Source organism: Anopheles moucheti, chromosome 2, assembly GCF_943734755.1.
Source record: "Anopheles moucheti chromosome 2, idAnoMoucSN_F20_07, whole genome shotgun sequence".
Lineage (NCBI taxonomy): Eukaryota > Metazoa > Arthropoda > Insecta > Diptera > Culicidae > Anopheles > Anopheles moucheti.
In genome coordinates, this window is record NC_069140.1 from 83,707,074 (window position 1) to 83,730,258 (window position 23,185).

General features: G+C 45.3%; 3 protein-coding genes across 4 annotated transcripts in view; 1 reads left to right on the plus strand and 2 right to left on the minus strand.

Moving 5' to 3' along the window:
• The window catches only part of LOC128309364 (paired mesoderm homeobox protein 2B-like), a 41,064-nt gene extending 22,512 nt beyond the window's left edge, over positions 1-18,552 (minus strand). Inside the window, exon 1 of the mRNA XM_053045731.1 lies at positions 18,207-18,552. Coding sequence (XP_052901691.1) covers positions 18,207-18,552 — 346 coding nt within the window. The remainder of the gene's footprint in view (positions 1-18,206) is intronic.
• LOC128309362 (sodium-independent sulfate anion transporter-like) lies at positions 10,518-18,119 on the plus strand. 2 transcript variants are annotated; one of them, XM_053045730.1, is made up of 5 exons: positions 10,518-10,591; positions 15,567-15,718; positions 15,791-16,029; positions 16,097-16,877; positions 16,940-18,119. In XM_053045730.1, the coding sequence occupies exons 1-5, from the start codon at positions 10,587-10,589 to the stop codon at positions 17,731-17,733; spliced, it is 1,971 nt and encodes a 656-aa protein (XP_052901690.1). In that variant the 5' UTR covers positions 10,518-10,586; the 3' UTR covers positions 17,734-18,119. The 2 variants fall into 2 exon arrangements, with proteins under 2 accessions (XP_052901690.1, XP_052901689.1); XM_053045729.1 differs by lacking the exon at positions 10,518-10,591 and adding an exon at positions 12,500-12,641.
• A 2,836-nt stretch (positions 18,553-21,388) lies between the features above and the next one.
• On the minus strand, positions 21,389-22,881 carry LOC128296823 (N(4)-(Beta-N-acetylglucosaminyl)-L-asparaginase). Its single transcript, XM_053032322.1, has 3 exons — positions 22,751-22,881; positions 22,305-22,687; positions 21,389-22,103 (listed from the first exon to the last, which is right to left on the minus strand). The coding sequence occupies exons 1-3, from the start codon at positions 22,869-22,871 to the stop codon at positions 21,534-21,536; spliced, it is 1,074 nt and encodes a 357-aa protein (XP_052888282.1). The 5' UTR covers positions 22,872-22,881; the 3' UTR covers positions 21,389-21,533.
• Between the last annotated feature and the right edge of the window lie 304 nt (positions 22,882-23,185).

Sequence of the window (23,185 nt, forward strand, 5' to 3'; positions counted from 1 at the left end):
CGTGAGAGCGGATCAGTAATATGCATTCTGGAGGGGAATTGATGTCAGCTCCTGTTTTGGATGCTCTCTTGGTGTCGAAAATCTGAAAACAGCCCGTTTTGTATGGAATTTCGTACCGGCCGACGACGACGGCAAGTTTTTATGGAATTTCGGATACGCATTTTTTTCATCGACTGGTGAAGATTTAAACGCATGCGCAAGGCACGAAAATAATGTGCGTGGAACGATCGACATGGTGAAGATGGAGTTCATGGAACAGAATGTTCAAAAATAGCCTCGTTTATTAAATAATACACCCCCATTATACTTACATATTGTTTTATCAATAAAAATACTTTCGGATGGTGCTTTTTGCGAAACGAAAATCGCGAATTTTAGAGTCGAAAGACAATAATTAATTTGCATTGCTGTTAGCATTTTCAGTTTGGTTTCATTTGTTTGTTTGTTCGTTTTTTTTTATTACACTCTTGCCTTTACAACAAAGTATGTATGTATGGTTTGTATGGAATTTCGTATCAGCCGGCGGAAAGTTTGAGCGAGATGAAGGATTCGCTCGCAATGATGATGGTCCAAGGACAATCCGTACGAAAGATGTTTTGCGGATCGATCGATCGACGCGCGACAGGAACCGACTCTTGCACCGGGACTATCATAGGAAAATTGGACAAATGTGGTTGCAGATCATTTCAAGGGCCTCAATGCACCCCCCCCCCCCCCCCCCCTTCTTCATCGTTTTTAAAATTAGAGGCCCCAACTATAATTCCGCCCTAGGCCTCCAAGAGGATTGATCCTCCACTGCTTAATGATAAAGCATTATAGCACAAGTACAGGCAATCCTTGTGATATACTATTATAGCGGAACGCTATAACCTGGGAAAAATTCGCGTAAGTCGAATCCTGATGCAATTTCGTTTATGCTTCAAAGTCGCAGAGTCGACTTCCTTCTCTGCACTTTATTTATTTTAAAATGTTTTAAAAGGTTTCTTTGGAAAAGTCGCCTTAAAACCATAAAGAATTTACAAACAAAGAAGAAATTCCACTTTACAACGTTCAAGTCTAAACGTTATCACTCTAAATTATGGAAAAATTCAGAGAAATCCAATGGAATACCGTCAGGATACCAATAAATTCGGGTGATAGTTGAAAATGACAGTTCTAAAAACAATTTGACAAATTTAACACAATCGATGACAGCTAATATTAAAAGGCTTCAACAATGCTTAAGTTCAAACCAAAATTACGAATGTCTTTTGTGACAATATCAAAAATAAGTGAAGTAACAAAACTAAATTCGTACTACACATGGTACACTATTATAGTGCAACGCCGATTATCTGGGTGCCATTTAACCCATGTTAGAAAATGACAGTTCCATAGGAAATTTGACATATTCACTTCAACATCGTTGAGAGATCGAAACTCGTACACTCGTACTAGAAATACCTAACAAAGCTACTTTTGCTTAACAATAAATAACAAAAAAAAAATAAATTATACTCTTACCAAAAGTCCTATCCATCAACCATTAATCACTAAAATGGTGTACAAATTTTGTACCCAAAAAAATTGTATTTTTCTATTATTCGTGTTATCTAGTTATGCGGCAAACTTGAAATTCCAAGCACGGATAATCGAAGTTATACTGTATGTATAAACTGAAACAGATGTACCTTTTCCACATTATTTCCAGGTTATCCGGGCATATTTAAGTCAAAAGAAGTAATAATCTTCTCAAAAGATTAAATGAATATTAAAAAAAAAGATTTCATATAAATTTCAATTTAAAAACCTTTTTTGGATGGCTAAAATTGGTGGCTCTCGTTAAAAGAGCTTCGAATCCTTGCAGTAGAGCTTATTTCAGCTAGTATGAGTATGTTTAAAACATACTGCTAAACTCAGTATGCTTTCCATCGCCAATGACTCGTCATCCCTAACAGCCCACCAACACTAGGTAGGTACAAACTCACCAAATAAATTGCTCTACCGACAAAAAAAAAAGCCGACAGCGCTACACAACCAAGCGTACGAAAACAACGAGAACTCGATGAGGTTGAATGTTGGCGCACAGGAACAAATTTGCCATCTTCATTTCGGAGAAAACCGCGCACAGAGCACGGGCTCGCACACAACCACTTTCGAACGCTTAGAAACCGACGCTCTATTTAACTTGCTGATAAAACGCTTACCCTCTCGCATCCACGGACGCATCCCGCCCCATGTCCACTAACGCCCCCGAGGAAAAGCGAACGAGGTTTTTGTGGCGAGACGGCGGTGAAGTGTTGTACCGAATGTACCGAAGAAACTATTCGAGCGCAACGTTTGTCGTGTTCTCCACATTTTGGTGCACACCTCAGAACAGAAATTAAATGTCGACGCACACGAACATGGGGGCCAGTAATGGGAACTGGTAAGGATATTTGCATTAGCGATACGACCATGGTACCGGAATGCACCGTGGTACGATGAACTGCTTTCTTTGCGTATTGATTTTTCAACAGGTTTTTGGTGCTGGCACGCCTGAGCACTCGTCCCGTAGCGTTCTGTCTGCTGTCGGTTTTGAGAAGTTTTTTTTTCTCTCTCTTTCTCTCTTCTTACACACACACTCACCCAGTTGAAGGGACCGGTGGCTTAGAAAGACACCCGGTGTAGCAGACGGACCGGCATTCACACCGGTCGGTCCTTTTTCTGGATTTTGTGGCAAAGGATCAATGTTTAAGCAAAGGATATTTCGTACACGATTCACGATTGAAAGATTTTACCAACACGCTCACCATCGTTCGTCCAGCATTTCCGAAGCAATAAGCATTCAATCGTATTCCCATCAGCATTCGTTACGTTTTTCACTCGTTTTGGCTGCCTTTGGCTGTTTTTTTTATCGTTCTTTGCCCTGTTTGCCGTACCGTTTGCTTTGCAAATGCAACGATTTTTCGCCCACGTCACTCGTCGCTAAACCGCTTTGTGTTGAGCAAAAGATGGGTAAAGGTATTGAATCTTTCACTGTTGTCAGTGCATTTCAGTTTGATTGTGGTGAGATTGGTTATAAAAATCAATACATTAACGGGATCTTTTTTTTTCCTATGCAAGATAATCATCTTTGGCTCGCAAAGAAAGAGACTAAATGTATTTTATTTTTCATAAATTATCTCTTTAATTTTACTAATTGAGAGAATTGTGGAGCATATTTAATTCTCATCGACAAGAAACACCAGGCGTCTCCATCGCTGGTATCGATTTTTTGTCCTTACCCATATTTAACTATTTTACATAAATTTTACTCGCAGCATCTTTTTTGTGTACCATTCTTGGTTGTTCCTTCTTCTAGAATTTTTTTCATCTCTTTTTTTTTTGTTGGCGGCCACCCTTACTGTTGATTTACACACACATTGGCTCAAACGAATTGCTGTTCTGGTGTTTTTTTTTTTGTAAATCTTTTTGATTCTTTTCTCTGTTCGTCTATCCCTTTTCCATTCTACTCCGCTCTCCCTCCTACACTGTTATTGTTCATTTTTAACGTTAGTGTCTTCATTTTTCCCTGCCGTGTAGTGTTTTGTTTACCTTTTGCCGTACTATGCCTTCCCAGGAGGATCCCACCATTGCAGAAGGTCCTTTTACTCGCCGTTTGCAACACAGCCGATACGAACGAACGGTACCCACCCTTCTCATCAACGCCCGTACCACGGCAGCTGACAATTGGCAATGCTCGGGCAGGCGGAAATTTCAATGCAAACAAGCTAATTTTCGACCACGGCCTAGCGGAACGGCACAGAAGCGAAGAACCATCGGCACAAGCCGCCGGTTCGCCGGTTTGCCTCCAAGCGTAACCCAAAAGGCCCGATGTATATTTGATGAGCAACGAGCCGGGCTTGATTATGGCGGAGGAAACCCGGAGTCCGAGCATTGCCGGGTCCCGTGTGCGTGGTGCAGCGTCGGCAGCAGACGCTTAGACGGTCGCTCGGTGACGTACGAAGCGATGGGTAAATATTTGTCTCTGCCACCTTCTTTCTGTACGATGTGTACGTTTGGTGCACAAGGTACCCAGCTTCTCTGACGGATGTAATTTTTGTGCGTTGTGGGGCATTGTTTGTACCGTTTCCAATCGGTGGCAGAAGCAATAGTCCAAAAAATCGCTTTTTGTCGAGCAAATTGCCTACTTTTAGGCGAACTTACTATTATTTACTACATTTTTATTGTATGTATAGCACAGTGAAATGGGGTTTCTCTGTTCTCTTACCTACTAGTGGACTGTGGCCGGATAAGCGAACAACCCGGATAAAAGGTACTTCTGCTTTTGCTAATTCATATTAGTGCATTGACTTCATGTCTCTGTCCGGATGAAACTTTCGTATTTTAGAAAAAAATACATAATTTTATTTACGATTGTAATATATTATTACAAAATCAAGTCTAAGTTGAGCATTGTACTAACTGTGGTGCTTAATGAATCTTTTGAGAAGAGTTATTTATATGAATCAGAACATATCATATCAGGAATAGAGTCTCAAAAGATTCATGAATCCTCAGAGCAGTGGACAAGTTCCATGGAGGACAGAGGTTATAAATATTAAGAAAAGTAGTTCAGATTCATTAAGACTCATGAATCAGAGTCAGGTTTAGCCAACACTACTTTGTACCATTCAGAATTGAAGTCTTTGAAATTTCAGAAGATGTAAAATTAAACTTAATCCTATCTTGAATAAATAAGAATATTTTAGTAGCTAGGAATATATTCAAAAAATCTTTTCTTTATTTACTAGAAATTGTAAAAGGAAATGTTAAACATAATTAAATAAAGGCAAAAAAAGGTTCAAAATGACAACAGTTTTCCTACTACTTTGTCTGTTTTTCAGGCTTTCTGCAGTGTATAATACGTTTTAAGCAGCAAGGACGAAAATTTTCATAGTCGATTATTATGGACACTTTTTCCCCCTTTTGTTCCGTAGACGCTTTATCTCTACGAAAATAAAACACACCGATACAGATCATCAGATGCCCCTTTTGTGGAACATATTTCTGAAACCCCGTAAAGCGAAGGATTATTGCCAACGATTTCAGAACTACATTGAGGACATTTCCTTTCCGACTTCCGAAGTGACTCCATTCCATTTCCAGCTGGTTGAACACAACGGAGAGAAGCAAAGCAAGCAAAAAAAAAAACAATAGCACAAGAAAAAGGCCCCCATTTCTTTGCCAACGTCAACACACACACAAACACAAAACAGACAGGGCGTTGCTGGGTTATGGATTATGGTCAATCGGTATTAATCTGCCATCGGGCAAAGATGAACGTAGCCCGGGAACGATGGAAGATTGTTGCCATTTTCGGGGGGAGAGAAAGAATAAGAGAAAAAAAACCGGAATTACCAGGCCAAAGAAAGATGAAGACGTACCATGTCTATCCGGTTCAATTACTGGAGCAATCTTTCAAAAAGCTAAGCACTGCCAAGGCAGCAACATATCGGCTAGTGTTAACCGTACCCCGTGTGTCCAGCAGTTACGAACGCGTTGGGTCATTTATAGTTTTTATTTACTTTCTTTCTTTCCTTCTTTCCTTTTTTCCTGCTTACCCTTCAAACACCATTTCGAATACAAATCGGCCCGAAAGTGATAAAAATGAAGAGCAAAAATGGTTGATCCTTCTGTGCATTTGTTGCGGGAAGCATTTCTCAAGCCAGAAAATGGTGGATTTCAAGCGGAAGACTGATCAACGTGACGTGTGGAAAATTCCAACCCACCAAAGGACAGCAACATCCGCAAGAAAGTACGCTGTACGGCGAGCGAAACCACAAACTAACCACACCGTTCACGGTACATCCGTCATGCAAAATGCATAAAACACATCACCAGTACGTGATGAAATCTCGACACAAATGGCATCCGTGTCGGAACATTTATTTGGTCCACAATCCAAGATGCCGTTGCCGGTTGCTGACGTACGCGTTCCGCGTTGTTAGCGAGTCGGAAGATTTCCTCATTCCGGAGCCCTTGCCGGCACCGCCGGATGGGAAATGAACCGATGCAATTTGTTATAGACGAGGGTGGAAAACGCTTGAGCAGCTCTGAGATGTATTTTTAAGACAAAACGAATGAATTGCGATGAAAGTTTAAGGTTGCAATAGTTTGATGCTGATGATATAAATGGTTTCAACAACAACATCAACATTAATTATTTTCCAATTTAAAGCTTACAACCGCAAGGTATGATTGTTTTTTTTTCCTCTCATGGAAACTGCAAAACCATTAATTTGTTGATTCGATAATCACATTTTTCTCTCTTCTTCCCCTTTTACAACCACAAAATGGCGCATAATTATCATGATTTAATACTCCGCAATCCTGACGATTGCTCGATGAACCGCACGACTCCCCAACTGATGGGGAGGGGACGGGGGACGGGGGGGGGGGGGGGGGGGGGAGAACTGACTCCATTTTGTCGATCGATTATAACTCTTCACATACCGAAAATATGATTTTCGCATTGTGCGCCCAAAGGTATGCAAAACCGCAGCACAAATGCAGCATAAAAGCACAACCACAAGGCATGCAGTGCACCGAAAAGCGGGAAGGGAAAAGCTTTCCCAGCCCAACCAGCCGGTTACCCGATGCCGTGAAATATGATATCCGATTAAATGGCTACTAATTGCCAACCGGTAATCCAATTTGCAAAACATCATTCTCAATTATCAACAATTACCCGGGCGGGGCACGCCAATCGAATTAAAATGCCGAGATTTGAATCTTAAAATCCGGGTGGCTTGAAGTGTTGCTGAATTTATTATGACCCTTATTTTGTGCGCGGGTTTCCGGTGCGGCCGGTATGGAACGATCCAAAAACCGCAACATGAGAATTGCCTCTATCGGCACACAGGCCCGTCCCGCACACATGCAGCAAACTCCAGTGTGTGTTGCCAGCATTAGAAGATGCAAAAAAAGAGGAACACAAAAGCGACGGACGGATAGTTTTCCCGCTTCTTTACCATGCTAGAGCTAGAAATTCGAACACATCCGGTAAATCCCCAAAGATTTCCCACGTCAGATTCGTACGCAAACTTCCACCCGGGAGTTGGGCCTCTTCTGAGCGGGAAAAAGCCGTAAATGCAAAAAAGCCCTCCACGTCACACACACACACGAGCGAGCGAGCGGGGAGCTGGGAATGTTAATTTATTATTACACTACCAATTACGCCAGCATCAGTGATAATCATCGTCAACCGGGGACCAACCCGAGATAAAACCGACATTCAACCACATACGCCACACATGCCCATGGCTTGTGTGCTGCGATACGGATGGGTTTGTGTGCGTGCCGGTTAGTAGTTGTCTCGTACCCGGGTGCTCCCGGACAGGACAAAACAGTTTTGTCGTTCCGGTTTTGGGTTTGAGACCGTCCATTCTTGGCTTTAGAAACCGTTTCGACCATCGAACGAACGAACGTCCGCTTTCCATGTGTGTGTGTGTGGTCTTTCAGTCATACACTACCGTATACTAAGACACTGAAAAACCTCCATGCAAGAAGCTCCTTCTCCGCTGGAAAACCGCTCACCGGAAGATGGAGGAATTATTTATGAGCGACTATTCCCCAACTCGCTGGAGGTCGTGAGACGCATATCCTAAAACTCGCCAAAGCCCGTATCCAGGGGGCACAAACTTTCACGGCACACCGTTCACCGAAACCGCCAAAGATGCCGGTGCGTGCGTCTAATGTAAATTTAGTGCCTATAACATTAGCGCTATTAGAGCATCGTTTTACAGAGTCTAATGTGGTTTAATTGTGGCCATGCTGCGATCGTGTAAGCGTGGCGGCTACCGTATGCCACGCCAGGAGGAAGATACAGGATGCTCTATTACCTACCTGGACAATACCTGACTCGAGCTACATGTCTCAAGCCCGGCAAACGTCCGGCGTTTGCCAATTAGTGGCCTGATATTTATCGTCTTGCTTACGGTCTTCGATTCCTACCATACGGGTAGGAAAGGATCCGATTTACTTCGGAACATCTTCATGCAACTTTAAATCACTGTGTGCTATGTGCTTTGCATTCGAAAGGCTATTTGTCTCCGGCGTTATACGGTGAGGTTTGTCTTGCCACCGTGTGCGTTTCCGGTTCGACACCAATACCCAGCGCCACGGTGACTTAATTGGCCAACGGCACGGCACGGCACAGCTTTGCTTTGCGGTCGATTAGTTACGATAATGGGTTTTCCGGGGGTTTTGGTTTTAATGACCATCCCGAAACGCGTGCCTGGGCGAAATACGGCACACGGAGCGATTCTCTTTGCCATTCCTTTTAATTTTGGACTTGAGATAACGAAGCAAAATTCATGCTTTTTGTGTTATTTTGTACTAAGTACTATCTTTACATCTTTACAAATACAAATACAAATTTGAAATTCGTTCAGCATCCCTTATTTATAGCTTTGGCGCCTAAAGTTATGCAACGCCCATCACACACCCTCATACAGTGACGTTCCAAAATAAAAACACCGATCGCAGATAGTGACAGATACTTAATCGCCTACCTTCGGTACATCATAAAAACTCAATATTGCACCCCCAATTAGCGTAACCTTATCAGATGGCACTATTGTTTCGCACGATTCAGCACAAAGCTTATCACACTGGGCGCAGCAAGCCAGCCGCGGGAAAGAGCTCCCGAAAATACGGCTCGTCACCTTGATTTCTCTAAATCATTCGTCCCATTAAAATGGACCAGATTTTGATACCAATCGTGCTTCCTGCTTGGGCATGATTAGCGCACCCGAAACGACGCCACAACGGAAAGAATAGCTCATAAAAGCTGTTATTATTCTATTTTTAGTCACTGCTTTACGACCCCGCAATGAGTGGATCGTCTATATCCCGATAACCTCTGCCGATTGTACGTCGAACGGTCAAGGTTGTAGGAAGCTATGGGTTTTGGGTGTTCGAGCCAGTCAGGAACTCGAGGTTCTTTCTCTAGGATTCGCACATCTGGAAGAATACAGCGGACGGCTGGCTGTAAACAGCAAACAGGTAATGACACCGAACGTTACCGCCTTATCGGATGTAGATGAGTTTATGATCATGTTTTTATCGTGCATAATACTCATCCTCGCCCTAGTGACAGCTACCACAGCGCGCTCCAGAGTGCTCCAGATGACAGATGACAGTACATCCACTAGCCCGGAGACAGGAAAAGGTCAACTCTGCGCCCAACCCGAGTGGATGCAGTTCGTACTGTGGAACACCACCAGCTAGTTATCTATATTGTTTACCTTTGTTTTTGCAGATGGCAGCAACCTTGATTTACCTATGTTTTCGTGAGGTTCCTCTCATCAGCGATGGCACTCTTGTGTTTACCTCCACCAACAGCTGGAACAGGTGAAAAAATGACGCAAACCGCGTTCCGCGTACCACACAAACAAGCGCAAGATTTATGTCTTTATGAATATTTCGCTTCACTTTGGCGTCGGTTGTCACTTGTTTGCCCGGTGGTTCACCACAATGCGGAAACACGTTACCATCTACGCACGGGGTTTTGATGTTGTTTGCTCGCGTGCGAATTGTCATTATCAATCGTGGGACCGTTTTGCTTTCGCAGACCCCCGCGCGCACGAGAGACCGCGCGAAGAAAAATCACCAAACAACCCACTTAAACGGTAAACTTCAATTGTCAATTAGTAAATTTGATTTCGCAGCTACCACCAACATCGTAGACGTAGTGTTTCCCCCTTTATGGGCTGATAAGTGAGGGAATGGAGGCGTTACGATCGCGACAACGCAACACGATCGATGTGATAAGAAAAACGATGCACGCCAACAGGTACGGAGCAGAGTTCTAATACCTACTCAATCAACCTGATTTACTGATGTATCAAGCGAGGAATGATGTAATATGTGTTCTTCGCGTATTCTACATCAGCCAAAAACTAATCAAATTTACAGGGCATTCAAATTTCCAATCTTTACTTACGAACTTTTGCGAGTACCTAATGCTTTTCCTCAGAGTTCGTTTTTTTTTCCTGTGCTCCGCGACTCTCTTGATTTTGACCCCGTTCTTACGATAAGAGAGAAATTTGCCAGATGCGCGAACAGCTCAGCAAATACGTGAGTTAAGATTGTCTGAGAGCACTCCGCTGCAGGTCCGCTCTGTACGGTTCGTGTGACAGCTTAGAACAGAAGAGAGCACCAAAGGCTTACTAACGCACTATTAGCATATGAGCAAGAGAGATACAATTCAAACAACTCGCTATTGTTTCAGTTCCTCCGGACGTACAGTTGGTCACACTTCTTGACAGTCGGAGAGCACCTATCTGAGGTGGCCGCAGGACGGAGTTGATTAAAATTTCTCCACCATCGGTCGGGTCAGCTCAGTAACCCGTTAGCACACGGTGTGGGAAGATCCCTTTTGGTCCATCCCAACAATTACTGGTGCCTGGTCCTGATCGAAAGGGACTAGAAGATATAAGGGCATCTCGGCGAGGGTACTAGTCAGGAACCCAGTGCCAAGTGTTAGCAGTGTTGTTCATCTTCTTGTGAGACTTTATAACAGTTTGGAAGTGAAGTGAGTGAAGCGATCTTGCAACAGTGCTACTGTTGAAGAATTTACCATGTCGTAAGTATTACTATTTTATTCACTTCATACTTCAGAAGACACATTAGCCTCTCTTGGAGCAGCATGTGCTACACGAGGACCTACATCTAGTTGTAGACATCCTCACATGGCTGACCTAATGCTCTACTGAAGTATTTGTTTAGCAACTCCTCCTACACATCTGTTTCGTCACTATCACTCGTCAAACACATGCGCCTGCGCCGGGAGATAAAACTAATAGTTACTATTTAAACCAAGGCAAACTTAACGCCACCTGGCTGGCCGATGGTCCAAGCAAGCTCTACAGTGGCTACTTCAGGATGAACAATAAAACTAACAGCATCTTATCGGGCGCCCTTTTTCGAGCACTAAAGATGTCACATTTGTACCCATGTACGAGGGCTCTTAACAAGTGTCCTGCAACATCGGCGATATCAAGCCGTTGGGCATTCCAATATTCAAACAGGGAAGGCTCTCGAAAGTGACTTTCTTCAATTAACCACGACTGATATTTGATGAAAGTGAAGCAACAACGCAACGGGTGGAATTGTGGTGCACTCGAGTTCTGCGAACCAATTAAAAGCAACACGAAAAGATACAACTGCCTACTAAGATACTCTCGCATGCTACGACCGAGCAAACAACAGGCGCGTCAGAGAAAATAGAAAAGTGTCTATTTCTGAGCAGTGTCTTGCAGTTTGTTGTTCTTTCCCCCATTTGTCATCCACAACACATCCACAAAAAAATGGTTACAAGTTGATATTGCTTTTTAGTTATTTCCCATTCCCATGCAAGATGTGCTTTAAGTTCATTTGCATCGTTAAACAACCATCTTTAAAGATCAACGTGCTAATATAACGTTGCGTTGGTTCAACGATCGGATAAAGATCACCTGTGATAAGCGTCTAGCGTCACCCAGCGCAGACTCTAGCCCGGTATCACACACGCCATTCCGTCACGGGAGATTATCCATTATTCATGCAAACAACAACAGTGTGGTACGGGCCATAAAAATCAATTACTATCTTAAGAGTCACACAGCCGATCCTTCTTATCCTGGTAATTATTAAACGCCGTGTACGATTTCGTCGCGACGAGATATAGAGATACGCGATTTTGGTGGATAGATTAGTACACACAATACACATCGTGCGACTATCTTGGAGCACGCACGTGTATGCGAATGATTGAAACCACATTTACGTCTCGTGCAGGTGTATGCATATAATAACGCTTTTACAAAATGGCATGTGTTTTACTGCTGCCGGACCGTACACATAAATCACTTCCGTTAGACGTCACTAACCGAGGGCTGTACGGAACACTTGAACGATTAGCATCGCTAGACTTTATCACTTCGTCACGATAAGACGAGTGCATGCCAATTGCAGTTATCGTTCTTGAAACCGTTTAACCTGCCGTAATTTTTTTTTCATTACCAAGAGTCTGATAACTGATCTAGACGCATAACTTCCTCCTCCGCGTGATTTACCTCGTTTAGAATTATATCAGAATACAATATCCGATATGTTTATCACCGAAAGGGGAACAGCATTTTTAACGTCCATCATCAGCATCATCATCCATCAATTTTCTTTTCACTTTTCGTTGTTAAACATGTAGCGTAGTAAACAACGCCATACCCGAAAGGCAACACGACTTTGACATCTGACGCAAAAGCTTCCTGTGCGAGTGATCGTTACCAATCGGTATGCTTGGTTGTTGGTTGACACTAGGCAGGCATTTGGTAGTTGTGCCCCACTTGTCAGCGATCCAACACACGATCCCATATGCTCGATCGGTCAAAACATCCCGAGCGCAACCGATGCATGTTCGTAAGGGTTCGCGCAAAAAGGGTTTTCCTAGTTACGAGCAAGGAACCGCGTGAACCCGTCGAAGATCACTTAGTAGATCGATAGCCCTCGGTCGGGGCAGAACATTCGAGGTGCGCGTATCAAGGTGTATAGAAGGTTCTAGTAGTCGGTCTTCCAAATATGGCAAACAACGACTCGCCAGAACCAGCCACCAGTACCAGTACGTTCAGTCTCACCATCCCCCGGATAAGCATTCGGTAAGAATTAAGGCGAACTCGTTGGTGGCTCGTGTCATGGAGCCGAAAACAATCTCGTGATCACGCACGAGACGCAATGCGCCCAAACAACCGTGTGACTAATGTTTGTCTGCTGATACGATGGCTTTTGGGCAAACGGTCAAATGCCCGAAAAGTGTACAAAGGAGGTAAACTAATTAAGCCGGACGATAAAACCGTAGACATTAGCAACGGTGTTTCCTGTGGCCACTCAACGACCGTTGTTGCCGTTGTTTTGTAGACGAAAAGCAAAGATTTGATCACGCTTATCTTAAACCAAATGCTGCCCAATTGTTGTGCTTGTGTTTTGTTTGTAAACTCCTGCTGGTTTTTTGCTGCGTGTGTTTGATCTTCATGCGCTGCTCGCGTCGTCTAATGTCATATATTAGCTGATAACTTTGTAGACTGTGCAAATACCCAAACAGTTGCAATTGGCAAACAAAAAAACAATCTGCTAGAGTTCCGAAAACCAAAAAAAAACACACATACATGATGCTTGTCGTTATGTGTGCCGCTTACCGCGACACTTCAACTCCCGGCATCAGCACCCCCGTGCGTTATCGGTAGTCGCGTGAAGTAATATCGCACTGACAACACGAACGGCGCAAACCCTTGTCAACATGACATACACACACGTCAGATTGAACTCCGGGCATCAGGCACATCATAAACGATCATAACCGAGGTTTCGTACTATTTTTTTTATGGCACTCATCAAACGGCCTTATCGCGACAATTGACACCTTGTCGTTTGGCACTGCCATTGCCAGGGATGCGCCAATAGCCTCTGATGCACCTGCAACTTGTCAATCGAGTTGCCACGAGCCATGTTTTAAAACGGCAAGATGTCCAGATGTCTAACGACACCATTCCAGGTATTCGTTTTCTTGGAGATCTTGGACAACCTTGCAGCAGCTACACAATCGTAATATTTCTGCAACGACTTAAAGTCCCGAATTCTCAATGCTCCACACTATCAGCTGAGTTTAATTGTTACCCAAAAGACCCAAGCGTTCAACGGTAGCCGTGATGCGGTTGACACCGTCGTATAATAGCGAGGCAAAGAAGACACATGCCAGCCCGAATGTCGAGTTCCCGAAATAGACTTGCCCAAATTACGTTCTCGCGTTCATGAACTTCACGTACCGTACCGTTCGGTTTCGCGTTGATGTCGGTCACCCAAGACAACCTGGTTCTTGTTTTTTTTTTTCTCTCCGCTGTGTACGCCATTAGCCCGTTTCGGTCGAGGGAACTTCCGTTCCCCGCATTGAGCAGGATATGGATGATTTTTCTTTTTTGTTTCGACGTCCATCTACCTCAACGCATCACGTGAGAGCTGCGCCGTTCCGTTCATATTCACGCCCGAAAGGCAGATAGATTCATATGAAGGAACTGAGCACTCGTTTTTTCCCCCTTGGACAAACAGTCTATGCTCGGTGTCGAAAGTGATAGGCTGCCAAAAAACTCTTTCGAACAACGACACACAAAAAAGCAAACACCCCAAATCTTAGTCTGGTGGAGGTTTTTGATGGTCAAAATCATGGCCGTTCATTGCACTGTACGCGGTGTAGTACGTAGTGCGATTTGGCACCATCAGGAATCGTTCAAATATCAGCAATTAATCATGATCGAATGTAAGGAATGTTACAACACATTCCCCAGTTTTTTTTCTCCCCCTAAGTTGATACACATCCGGAAGCTCTATTCCGGACAGCGAATACTCAAGTACCCCCGGCTTGCCATATTCCAGAAGCTGCGTACACGGCGACATCATCAGGTGGACTGTACAGATTTACCACCTGGCGCATACGGACGCGCTCTGTTTATCCTTACGAGCTAGACACTAGTGAATTTATGGCCGATAAGTATACGCGCCTGTGCTTCTCGCTAATTCTGACAAATTCTACGTACAACCGGCAAACGTGACCACTCTCGTGCGCTCCCCGTACGGCAGAACGAAAGAGAGAATGCGACCTGCAGGTGGATAAATTATAGCTTGACGTTTCGACGGGGCCACTACACGTCCACCCGGTCCGGTGACACATAACCGTGTTAGGAAATAAAACCATCAATACACTAACGACCATTTTCCACAGCTGGATGAGCTTTTAGTTCCGTGAGGTGATTCGTCTAAGTCTCCAATTTCAAGCTCGGAAGGTCGTTTGTTTTCTTCAGTTTTTTTTGAAGGCCCTGATTTTATGGCCCTGAACCTGAAGTGAGCACACGTTACATCGGCTTGATTCTAGTGATTAGAACAACACCGCGTAGCTCTGCTGCGCTGCACCATCACCAACCAAGTGTCAGTTTGTGAAAAGTAGGCATTGGCAAAAATGTTAATTTTAGCACACTTGGTTGTCGCGCCACGCGTTCCGCACTCGACACGCGATAGTGCAGCGCATCGTTTTACGAGTGACCGGTTAGGGAAACAATAAAAAATGATTGTTTCCTAGCCTTTTTTACGTGTTTTATTTAAGCTGCAGCTTGCTCTAAAGCTACACGATTGATGAGCTCTAGTACGGTACATTGCCACACTCGAGAGCCAGTTCGTGCTACATTAATGTACTTCATCATCTCACTGTCCCAATTCACTTGAATTAAAGTTATTAGGTTAGCGCATCGAAATTCTACTAACTGTATATGCTCCCAACACCTGACGCTACACTTGAAAATCAGTTGCGCAGTGTTTTTTTTTTTGTCTCAAGGGCGACCTTGAGGACGGCTTGAGTACGGTAAGCTCGCAAGGGCTTAACAAACGATGACTCATACGCGTAACACAATTCACACGTTTGCAGTGTTCTGTACAGCCTGAGCAAGCTGCTGCCTGTACAAAACGGCAAGCCTAGTAGTTTATGACGATCGTACTAAGTAGAAGGTTTTGTGTTTTGCTCGCTCTTCCCAAACCAACAGGCGAACGTCCAGTGACACCCAGCTGGATAAGGTCCAGATCAAGTCGGCCTCGGTCTACAACATTCACGGTTTGAGCGGCTCACAACACTCCCTCAGTGTACCTCCAATACACAAGGATGTCCCCGGTTATCGCGGTAGTAACGAGTTCATCTGTAAGTAAACGAAGATATCCATCCCATCCAACTCAACATCCTCATGAAAGTTCTCATCCAAAAAAAACACAGTAACGGACGATAAACAGTCAACGATGGATCAGATCAAATCCATTGGACCTTGGTTCCGGCGCAAGTGCAAGAACGTCTGTCGCCGGAAGATCCTCTACAAGCGTGTGCCGGTGCTAAACTGGCTGCCAAAGTACAGCGCGGACGATGCGGTGGGTGATCTGGTGGCTGGCATTACCGTTGGGCTCACTGTCATCCCGCAGGCTCTCGCCTACAGCAGCATTGCCGGTTTACCCGCAGCGGTAAGTGCGAGCTTCGTTCGCAAACAGATAAGAACCTCTATCTATTCCACTGTGTGTATATTTACAGTACGGTCTTTATGGTTCGTTTGTTGGTTGTTTCGTCTATATCCTGCTCGGTTCGTGCAAGGACGTCCCTATGGGACCAACGGCAATTGCGTCACTCTTAACCTTCCAGGCCTGTGATGGTGTCTGGCAGCGAGCCGTACTGCTGTGCTTCCTTACCGGGCTGATCGAGCTACTGATGGGACTGTTCGGGCTTGGCTTCCTCATTGACTTTGTGTCCGGCCCGGTAAGCTCCGGGTTTACGTCTGCCGTTTCGCTGATCATCCTTAGCTCCCAGGTGAAGGATCTGCTGGGTATCGTCGCCAAAGGAAACACCTTCATTGAGCAATGGTCGTCCATTATCGATGACATACACAACACCCAGATTGGTGATGCGCTGATGGGCTTCATCTGCATCGTGGTGCTGCTCCTGATGCGGCTACTGCCCCGCATTAAGGTTGGACCTCCGGATGCTTGCGATCAGTCCGTCGTCCAGAAGATCATCAACAAATCATTGTGGCTGATCGGCACGGCGCGAAACGCTATCATTGTGGTCGTTTGTGGTGGTATCGGAGCGGCATTCTACGAGAATGGAAGCCAACCATTCCGCATGATTGGTGAGGTTCCTAGCGGACTACCAAGCGTGCAGGCACCACCATTTTCCGTGCCGGAAGTTAAGGATGCTAATGGAACGATAGTACAAGAGTACGAGAGCTTCGGAGATCTGCTGCAAGGTTTGGGATCAATGCTGATCGTCATCCCGTTGATTGCGCTGCTTGAAAACATTGCCATCTGCAAGGCCTTCGGTAGGTATTTTATGTCAGACTTCAGCAATTCCTAGCAACTAATCGACACTTTATCATTCCAGCCGATGGAAAGCCCGTAGATGCCACACAGGAACTTATCGCTATCGGTGTGTCCAACATTGCGAACTCCTTCGTCCAGGGATACCCCGGCACGGGAGCCCTTTCGCGTGGTGCCGTCAACAATGCTAGTGGAGTACGCACCCCATTCGGTGGGCTGTACACCGGGCTGCTAGTCATCCTAGCGCTGCTCTTCTTCACACCGTACTTCTTCTATATACCTCGGGCAGCTCTGGCCGCAATCATCATAGCAGCCGTCATCTTCATGATAGAGGTGCGTGTCGTGAAACCGATGTGGAGAAGCAAGAAAACTGATCTTATCCCCGGCATCGCAACCTTCATCGCGTGTCTTGCGCTCCCGCTTGAGTATGGTATTTTGGTCGGAATTGGGCTGAACATCCTGTTCATTCTGTACCATGCCGCTCGGCCGAAGATTCACATGGATCAAGCCGTCACACCGTGCGGCGTGAAGTATCTGATGCTAACGCCGGATCGCTGCCTTATCTTCCCCTCGGTGGACTACGTCCGGAACCTGATCAACAAGCACGGTCTCAAGAGCCAGATACCGGTCGTGATCGACTGTACGCATATTTACGGTGCCGATTTTACGGCCGCCCAAGTCATCGATACGCTCATCAAAGACTTTAAGAGCCGAAACCAACTGTTGCTGTTCCTGAACCTGAAACCCTCGGTTGGCAATGTGTTCGAGGGTGCCGATCTCGAGTACCGGGTGTTCTACGACTTTGAGCAGCTGGACAAAGCGATCCAGGAGTGTCGTCGGAAGAGTATCCCAGCTTAAGAAGGGGGCGAACGAACAAAGCACGGTGAAGCCACCCTTGAAACAGTTCCTCAAAATGTTCTACCCAAGCAACATTACATTGAGACTCTACAAAAGACACCAGTGATCTGTACATTTTAGCGATAAAGACAACGTTATGCTATCCGTAAACGGGCCCGAACGCGTGATGGCGTTTGTTCCTAGTACTAGTTTTGTAGGTTAATGCGAGAGTTCTACACTGTTCCCGTCGAACGCCGTACCTGAGCTGCCGTCTCTGCTGCAGCCTCGGTACAAGGACTACATGTGTGATTTAATACGACGAATGATCGAACAAACGTCACGAATGTTTGCTCGTAAAGACATCCTAGTTTGTAAGCATTTGATAATCAAACAAATAAGCAAATAAAAACACCTCTATGTACTTAATGCAAAAGCAGCAAAGAAGCATTTTGTGTTTTGTCGGTGATCTTAACTCTACACTCTCCAATACTTACACTGTAGATTCATTGAAGTCTGGAACATTGAGGCCCGGTGCACGTCCTGGTGTGTCCGGCCACCCATTACCGAACATTGCGATCCTGGTCCGGCTGCAGCAGCTGCATGGTGGAGGGCACTCATCGTCACATTACCCGGTCCGACGCCAGTGCCGACGGGATTGTACGACCGTGCCATAGACGCCGCGGCCGCCGTATAGCGATAGGCCGCCTGTGACATCTGGCTGCACGACGTTAAATCCCCGTACGAGCAGGGCATATTGCCTAGCCCGGTCGGGTCCATACCACCCTGGAGGCAGCTAGAGTCAAAGCTAGCTGCCGCCTGGTTAAGGTACGAATAGTCCATATCGTGGGGATAAATTTTGACGACTTTTTATAACACCGGTTCACCACGAAAAAAAGGAAACACACGGCTGTACGCTTGCCGTGTGGAGTGCGTTTAGTTCTGCTGCTTTACTAGCCCTCCAACGCACTCGCCTAACTGTCAATTACACTATGTAAACAAACCAACTGTCAACCACTCACGCGATTATCCGTATTGCATACCTTCTAGGCGCACACGATTGCTTCCCGTCACGGTGATGATGGTAACGCTGATTGCAATAATACTTTCACTGATCACTAAACTGGCCCCAACCAGCCCTACCGGAATGAATGTGGCATGGAGTAAGGAGGATCCAATTCTACCGCGAAAAAGGCATTACGATTCGAAGTTCCAAATCACCGGGAATAAAACCACCAAATTCGCACCTTTTCGCTACCGTTAACAGATGGGGTAGGAAACAACAACCACAAAAATAAGTAACCACACACACATACACACACACACAAACACACAGCTCAGGGATCGTTTGGTTGAATTGAAATTAAATATTAATTCCTCGCTTCACTCGGTTGGCGCGTGTAGTTGTTTCTCGCATTCCGGTGAGTGCTTTTTTGTTGTTGTTGTTGTGTGCCTTTTTTCCAGTACTTTACACCCAATTGTGTGTGTGTGTGTACACTCGAACCACTCAGACTTACGCGTCGAATTGTCTGTCAGTTGGGTTTTGTGCGGTGGGCTGGATTTTTTTCGACCCTTCCACCCACAAAACACACAGCGCGCACACAACTGCTTCCGTGGGGATGAATATTGTTGATGTGCAATTTGCTTGCGGAAATTTTTTGTTGCGTTATTTATTTTTATTATCCATGAATTTTCGCCTCAACACCGAACGGAAACCGTGAATTCTGCCGATTTACACGTCGTCACTCTGTACGCAATGTTTTACCACACCTGCTGATGGGTTATTGCCCATTCGGCCATAAATTCGGGGTAAACTCTGTTGGTAGGTTGGGTATTTTGCTTTTATTTTAATCCCAAAATTTAGTAGAGTAAAGCAACAACTATTCAGTGACTTCCGCTTAAGGAAAATTCGCTGCTTTAGAAACAGTTGAACGGAAAAATCTTTCACGTCAGTAACGTTATTAATTCGTTGTTTAGTTTACACTTTTAACAACTCAACGAAACAGATGGGAATTCACCACATAATCCTTCACGAAACACTCTACTAGTGAATTCACCTAGCCTAGACACTTCACAGGTAAGAGGGTTGCCCGTCTAGAACCACGTACAAATGCCTTGTATCGACGACGACGAAATCTCGGTGCAAACTTTACCCACTGACTACGCAAGGACGCTGCCACTCTGCTCGGCTGGTGCGACCGGTTGCTTGCATTTGCCGAAATCAAATGATAAGCTTAATTCAATAAATGTGAACTCAAAGCCTGTCCCGTCACGATAGCCCATCTGATGCTGGTGTGTGCTGGTGTGTATTTTCCTATTGTTCCAACGGTGGTGATCCGAGTTCCCCGCTATTTCCCTGGAAGCACATGTCACACGCAGTACGTACGCAACCCGAAAGGACACGGGCTACAGTGTGCTAGCGCGGAAACCGATGGCTTGCTCTTTTTATCCTGCGGATACCTTTACCAGTGTGAGCAGGGCACACTCTCGCACGTATCCTTCTGTCCTCTCTTTCCATTCGGCGTACTTTCGCACGTGCTCGCGAATGAAAACAAAGTAGGCCACCGTACGGGTGCGCAAGGATGCGTTGCACCCTAACCTCAAACTGCGAAAGAAATTTTCTTCCACAAAAGGGGAAAATCCTGTACCAACCGTACCCGATGGGCGTGGCTATCGATCACCAACGGTGGCAACCAATGGGTGAATCGGAGTACACCAGCGTCCAAGAAAAGCTGACAATTTTCCGTGACGTCACAGTTGTGGGTATTTTTTTTTTTTAGCTTTATCCTACTTTTTCCAGCCGACATGACCAGCTTTTCCCCCTTGGTTCTGCTAATAAATTCTCTTTTCGTCTAGATTCTTGCAAAAATATTCTTACGAATGCACTGTCCCGTGCCGGTATCCTCGCGAGAGTCGGACTATTTCGGTATGCTCGAGTTTCGCGTCCAAACAACGGTCCCGCTGGATGGATGAATGTGTAGGTGCCGGTTGTATTAATCCTCTAGAGACATAAAGTTGGGAATTGGTATAAAAAAAAGCAACAACAACACAAACAAACGGGACAACAATTTAGGACGAATCCCTCGCGGAAAAGGCACGACGCACCGATGATCCAGACAACTCCTGGTGCAATTTGGTACGGGTGTGCGACGCGTGGAGTGCAAAGAATGGAGTACAACATTTTATTTACCAACTTGTTTTTTTTTTCAACACACATTCAACACAGATTTCGGTGTGTTTATAGTTCTTGCAAGTGTGGCCACTGTATGCTTCCCTGTCCGGAACGGATAAGACAACAAATGGAACAATCCGCTCACCACCCTACCGGGGAAAACCCCCTGAAAGTATGCACGCCTTAGTGCATTTGGGTTACTTTGGCAAGCAGGGCACAAGGATTGTTCGCCTCTCCCCGGTCGAAGACGAACGATGATGGTGTCGACGGCCACAGCGCCAAGACAGCACGTTCGCGTGCTGCTGCTGAATTTGAAAACCAAGCCCCCGAAGGTGTATCCTTTTATTGGATTACGATTGATGATTTCTCGTCCTTGCGCAGTCGTTTAAAGCTGAGCTGCGGTGGCAGGATATCGTCTTGTAATGAATACAGCATAATCGCTCCGGATCAAAACAACCGTAAAGCAGATTTAAAAATTAGATTACAACAGATTTTATTATGATTGGATTAATTGCTGCTGGAAGTTCGTTCCTTGTGCGTGGAGATGAACGGTTTCAAAAAGGGATTTTATTATTGAAAGCTTTCCTAGCTACAATTTAAACCGAAATGTGACGATTTCCTGTTTTGTCGGTTTTTTTTTCGTTGGTTTGAATTAATTTGTTTGACATTTGACAGTGAGCACATGTACATCCCCTTCCGATACGGTTCCATCGGCTACCGAGTATGGGAACTCTTCCATACCGTGACAAGCCGCTCCATAGCGCCCATCCTTTGTCACGACTACAATTCCACCGGAAAAGGAAGGATAATATTTCGCAATCCTTCCTATGGCTTGCTGACCTGCCTCAGCTGGACCTTGCCCACTGCGCATTGCCTCCACAGCTAATAGAGATGGTAAAAAACGCATCATAACATCTCCGTCTCCTGTGGCTACTGCTGCACCAACTTCTGAGTCGGCATATGCTCCCGCTCCAGGGATTGGGGAGTCTCCAACTCGTCCGGGGATCTTATTGCGTGCTCCGTTCGTGGACGTGCCAGCGACCACGTGCCCTTCTTCGTTAATTACGATCATACTAATAGTGTCGTGATTGTAACGACCGAAGGAAAATTCGGACCGATCAGACGAATTCTCCAAGCCACAATTCTCCGAAGAAGGATGGATGGTGTTGGCAGACACTGGTTCATATGGACCGCAGGACATCGATGGTGAGGGAATAACGTTCTGGAAGACGATTCAACATGTTAAACATACATCTTGTTCGTTTCTTATCTTCTACTGTCAGATTTATGTATAATGCTCGTCATTCAAATCAAATACCTTATCTCACTCACCCTCAAAGATGGTGTAATCACATTCAATTGGCTGTTTATCACCAACATCCCCCCGCAAGCAGACCACAAACCAATAAAACAATCAACTTACCTTCCAGAAGTTCGGCTGACAGTGATTATTTTTCCACTCACTCCACATATTCTTCGATGCGTCCGTTTGCAGTGACTCCTTTTTGAAGCCCATCATAACAGCAAACTCGGTGGCCTGGCTACCAACCAGCAGCGTGTGTTTGGTGTTCCGCAACACATATTTGGCCACTTCGGCCGCATGTTTTACATCGCGCAATGCCGCTACCGCACCGATGTCCATCGTCTTACCGTCCATCAGCATTGCGTCCAGTGTCGTTTCCCCATTCTCATCCGGACTGCCACCGAAGCCAACCGTTCCGTCGCACTGTTCCCGTTCGCACACACTGCATCCCTCAACCAGCGCTTCGATCGGATCAAATTGGCCCACCGTCAGTGATTGGTATGCTGGTGATGCAAAAGGGAAATGCGTCAATATAGCACGATAATAAGGCACACATCTATCCGTACCTCTTAGGGTGGCGTTTGTGAAGCGCCAGGTGGTGGCCACCAGTGGCAAACCTGCGCTAGTAGACCCTAAAACTGTTAAAATAATCACAACACCGAAGGAAACAACGGCCAATCGCAGCATCTCGCAGCAGATAAACAAAGCAACCAGCGCGACAAACGTCAGTTCGGATGCTGTCAACGGGAGAGAGTGATCGTTCGAATACTAGTGCAGTGTTGTAAATTGAGCGCGTTATCACTTATCAGACATCTGCAAGTGTGTGTGTGTGTTTAATCTATTCGCTCTCGCCGTAGCGACAGATCAGCTGATTCTTGCTCTCGTGTGGGTGCGATGCACGCAGTTAAGTGCGTTGATAAGCGCACTTTAGCCGCCGTTGGGTACAGGGTGATTCAGATCGTTAAGCTCAAGTTTAAATTATTAAGTTTGCTTACAATAAA

Coding starts and splice junctions, on each gene's coding strand:
- LOC128309362 (XM_053045729.1), top strand. CDS start 12,565: ATGGCAAACAACGACTCGCCAGAACCAGCCACCAGTACCAGTACGTTC. Junction 15,719..15,790: donor CGGTAGTAACGAGTTCATCT/GTAAGTAAACGA, acceptor AAAAAAACACAG/TAACGGACGATAAACAGTCA. Junction 16,878..16,939: donor TGCCATCTGCAAGGCCTTCG/GTAGGTATTTTA, acceptor TTATCATTCCAG/CCGATGGAAAGCCCGTAGAT.
- LOC128296823 (XM_053032322.1), bottom strand. CDS start 22,871: ATGCTGCGATTGGCCGTTGTTTCCTTCGGTGTTGTGATTATTTTAACA. Junction 22,688..22,750: donor CACAAACGCCACCCTAAGAG/GTACGGATAGAT, acceptor TTGCATCACCAG/CATACCAATCACTGACGGTG. Junction 22,104..22,304: donor GTCAGCCGAACTTCTGGAAG/GTAAGTTGATTG, acceptor ATCGTCTTCCAG/AACGTTATTCCCTCACCATC.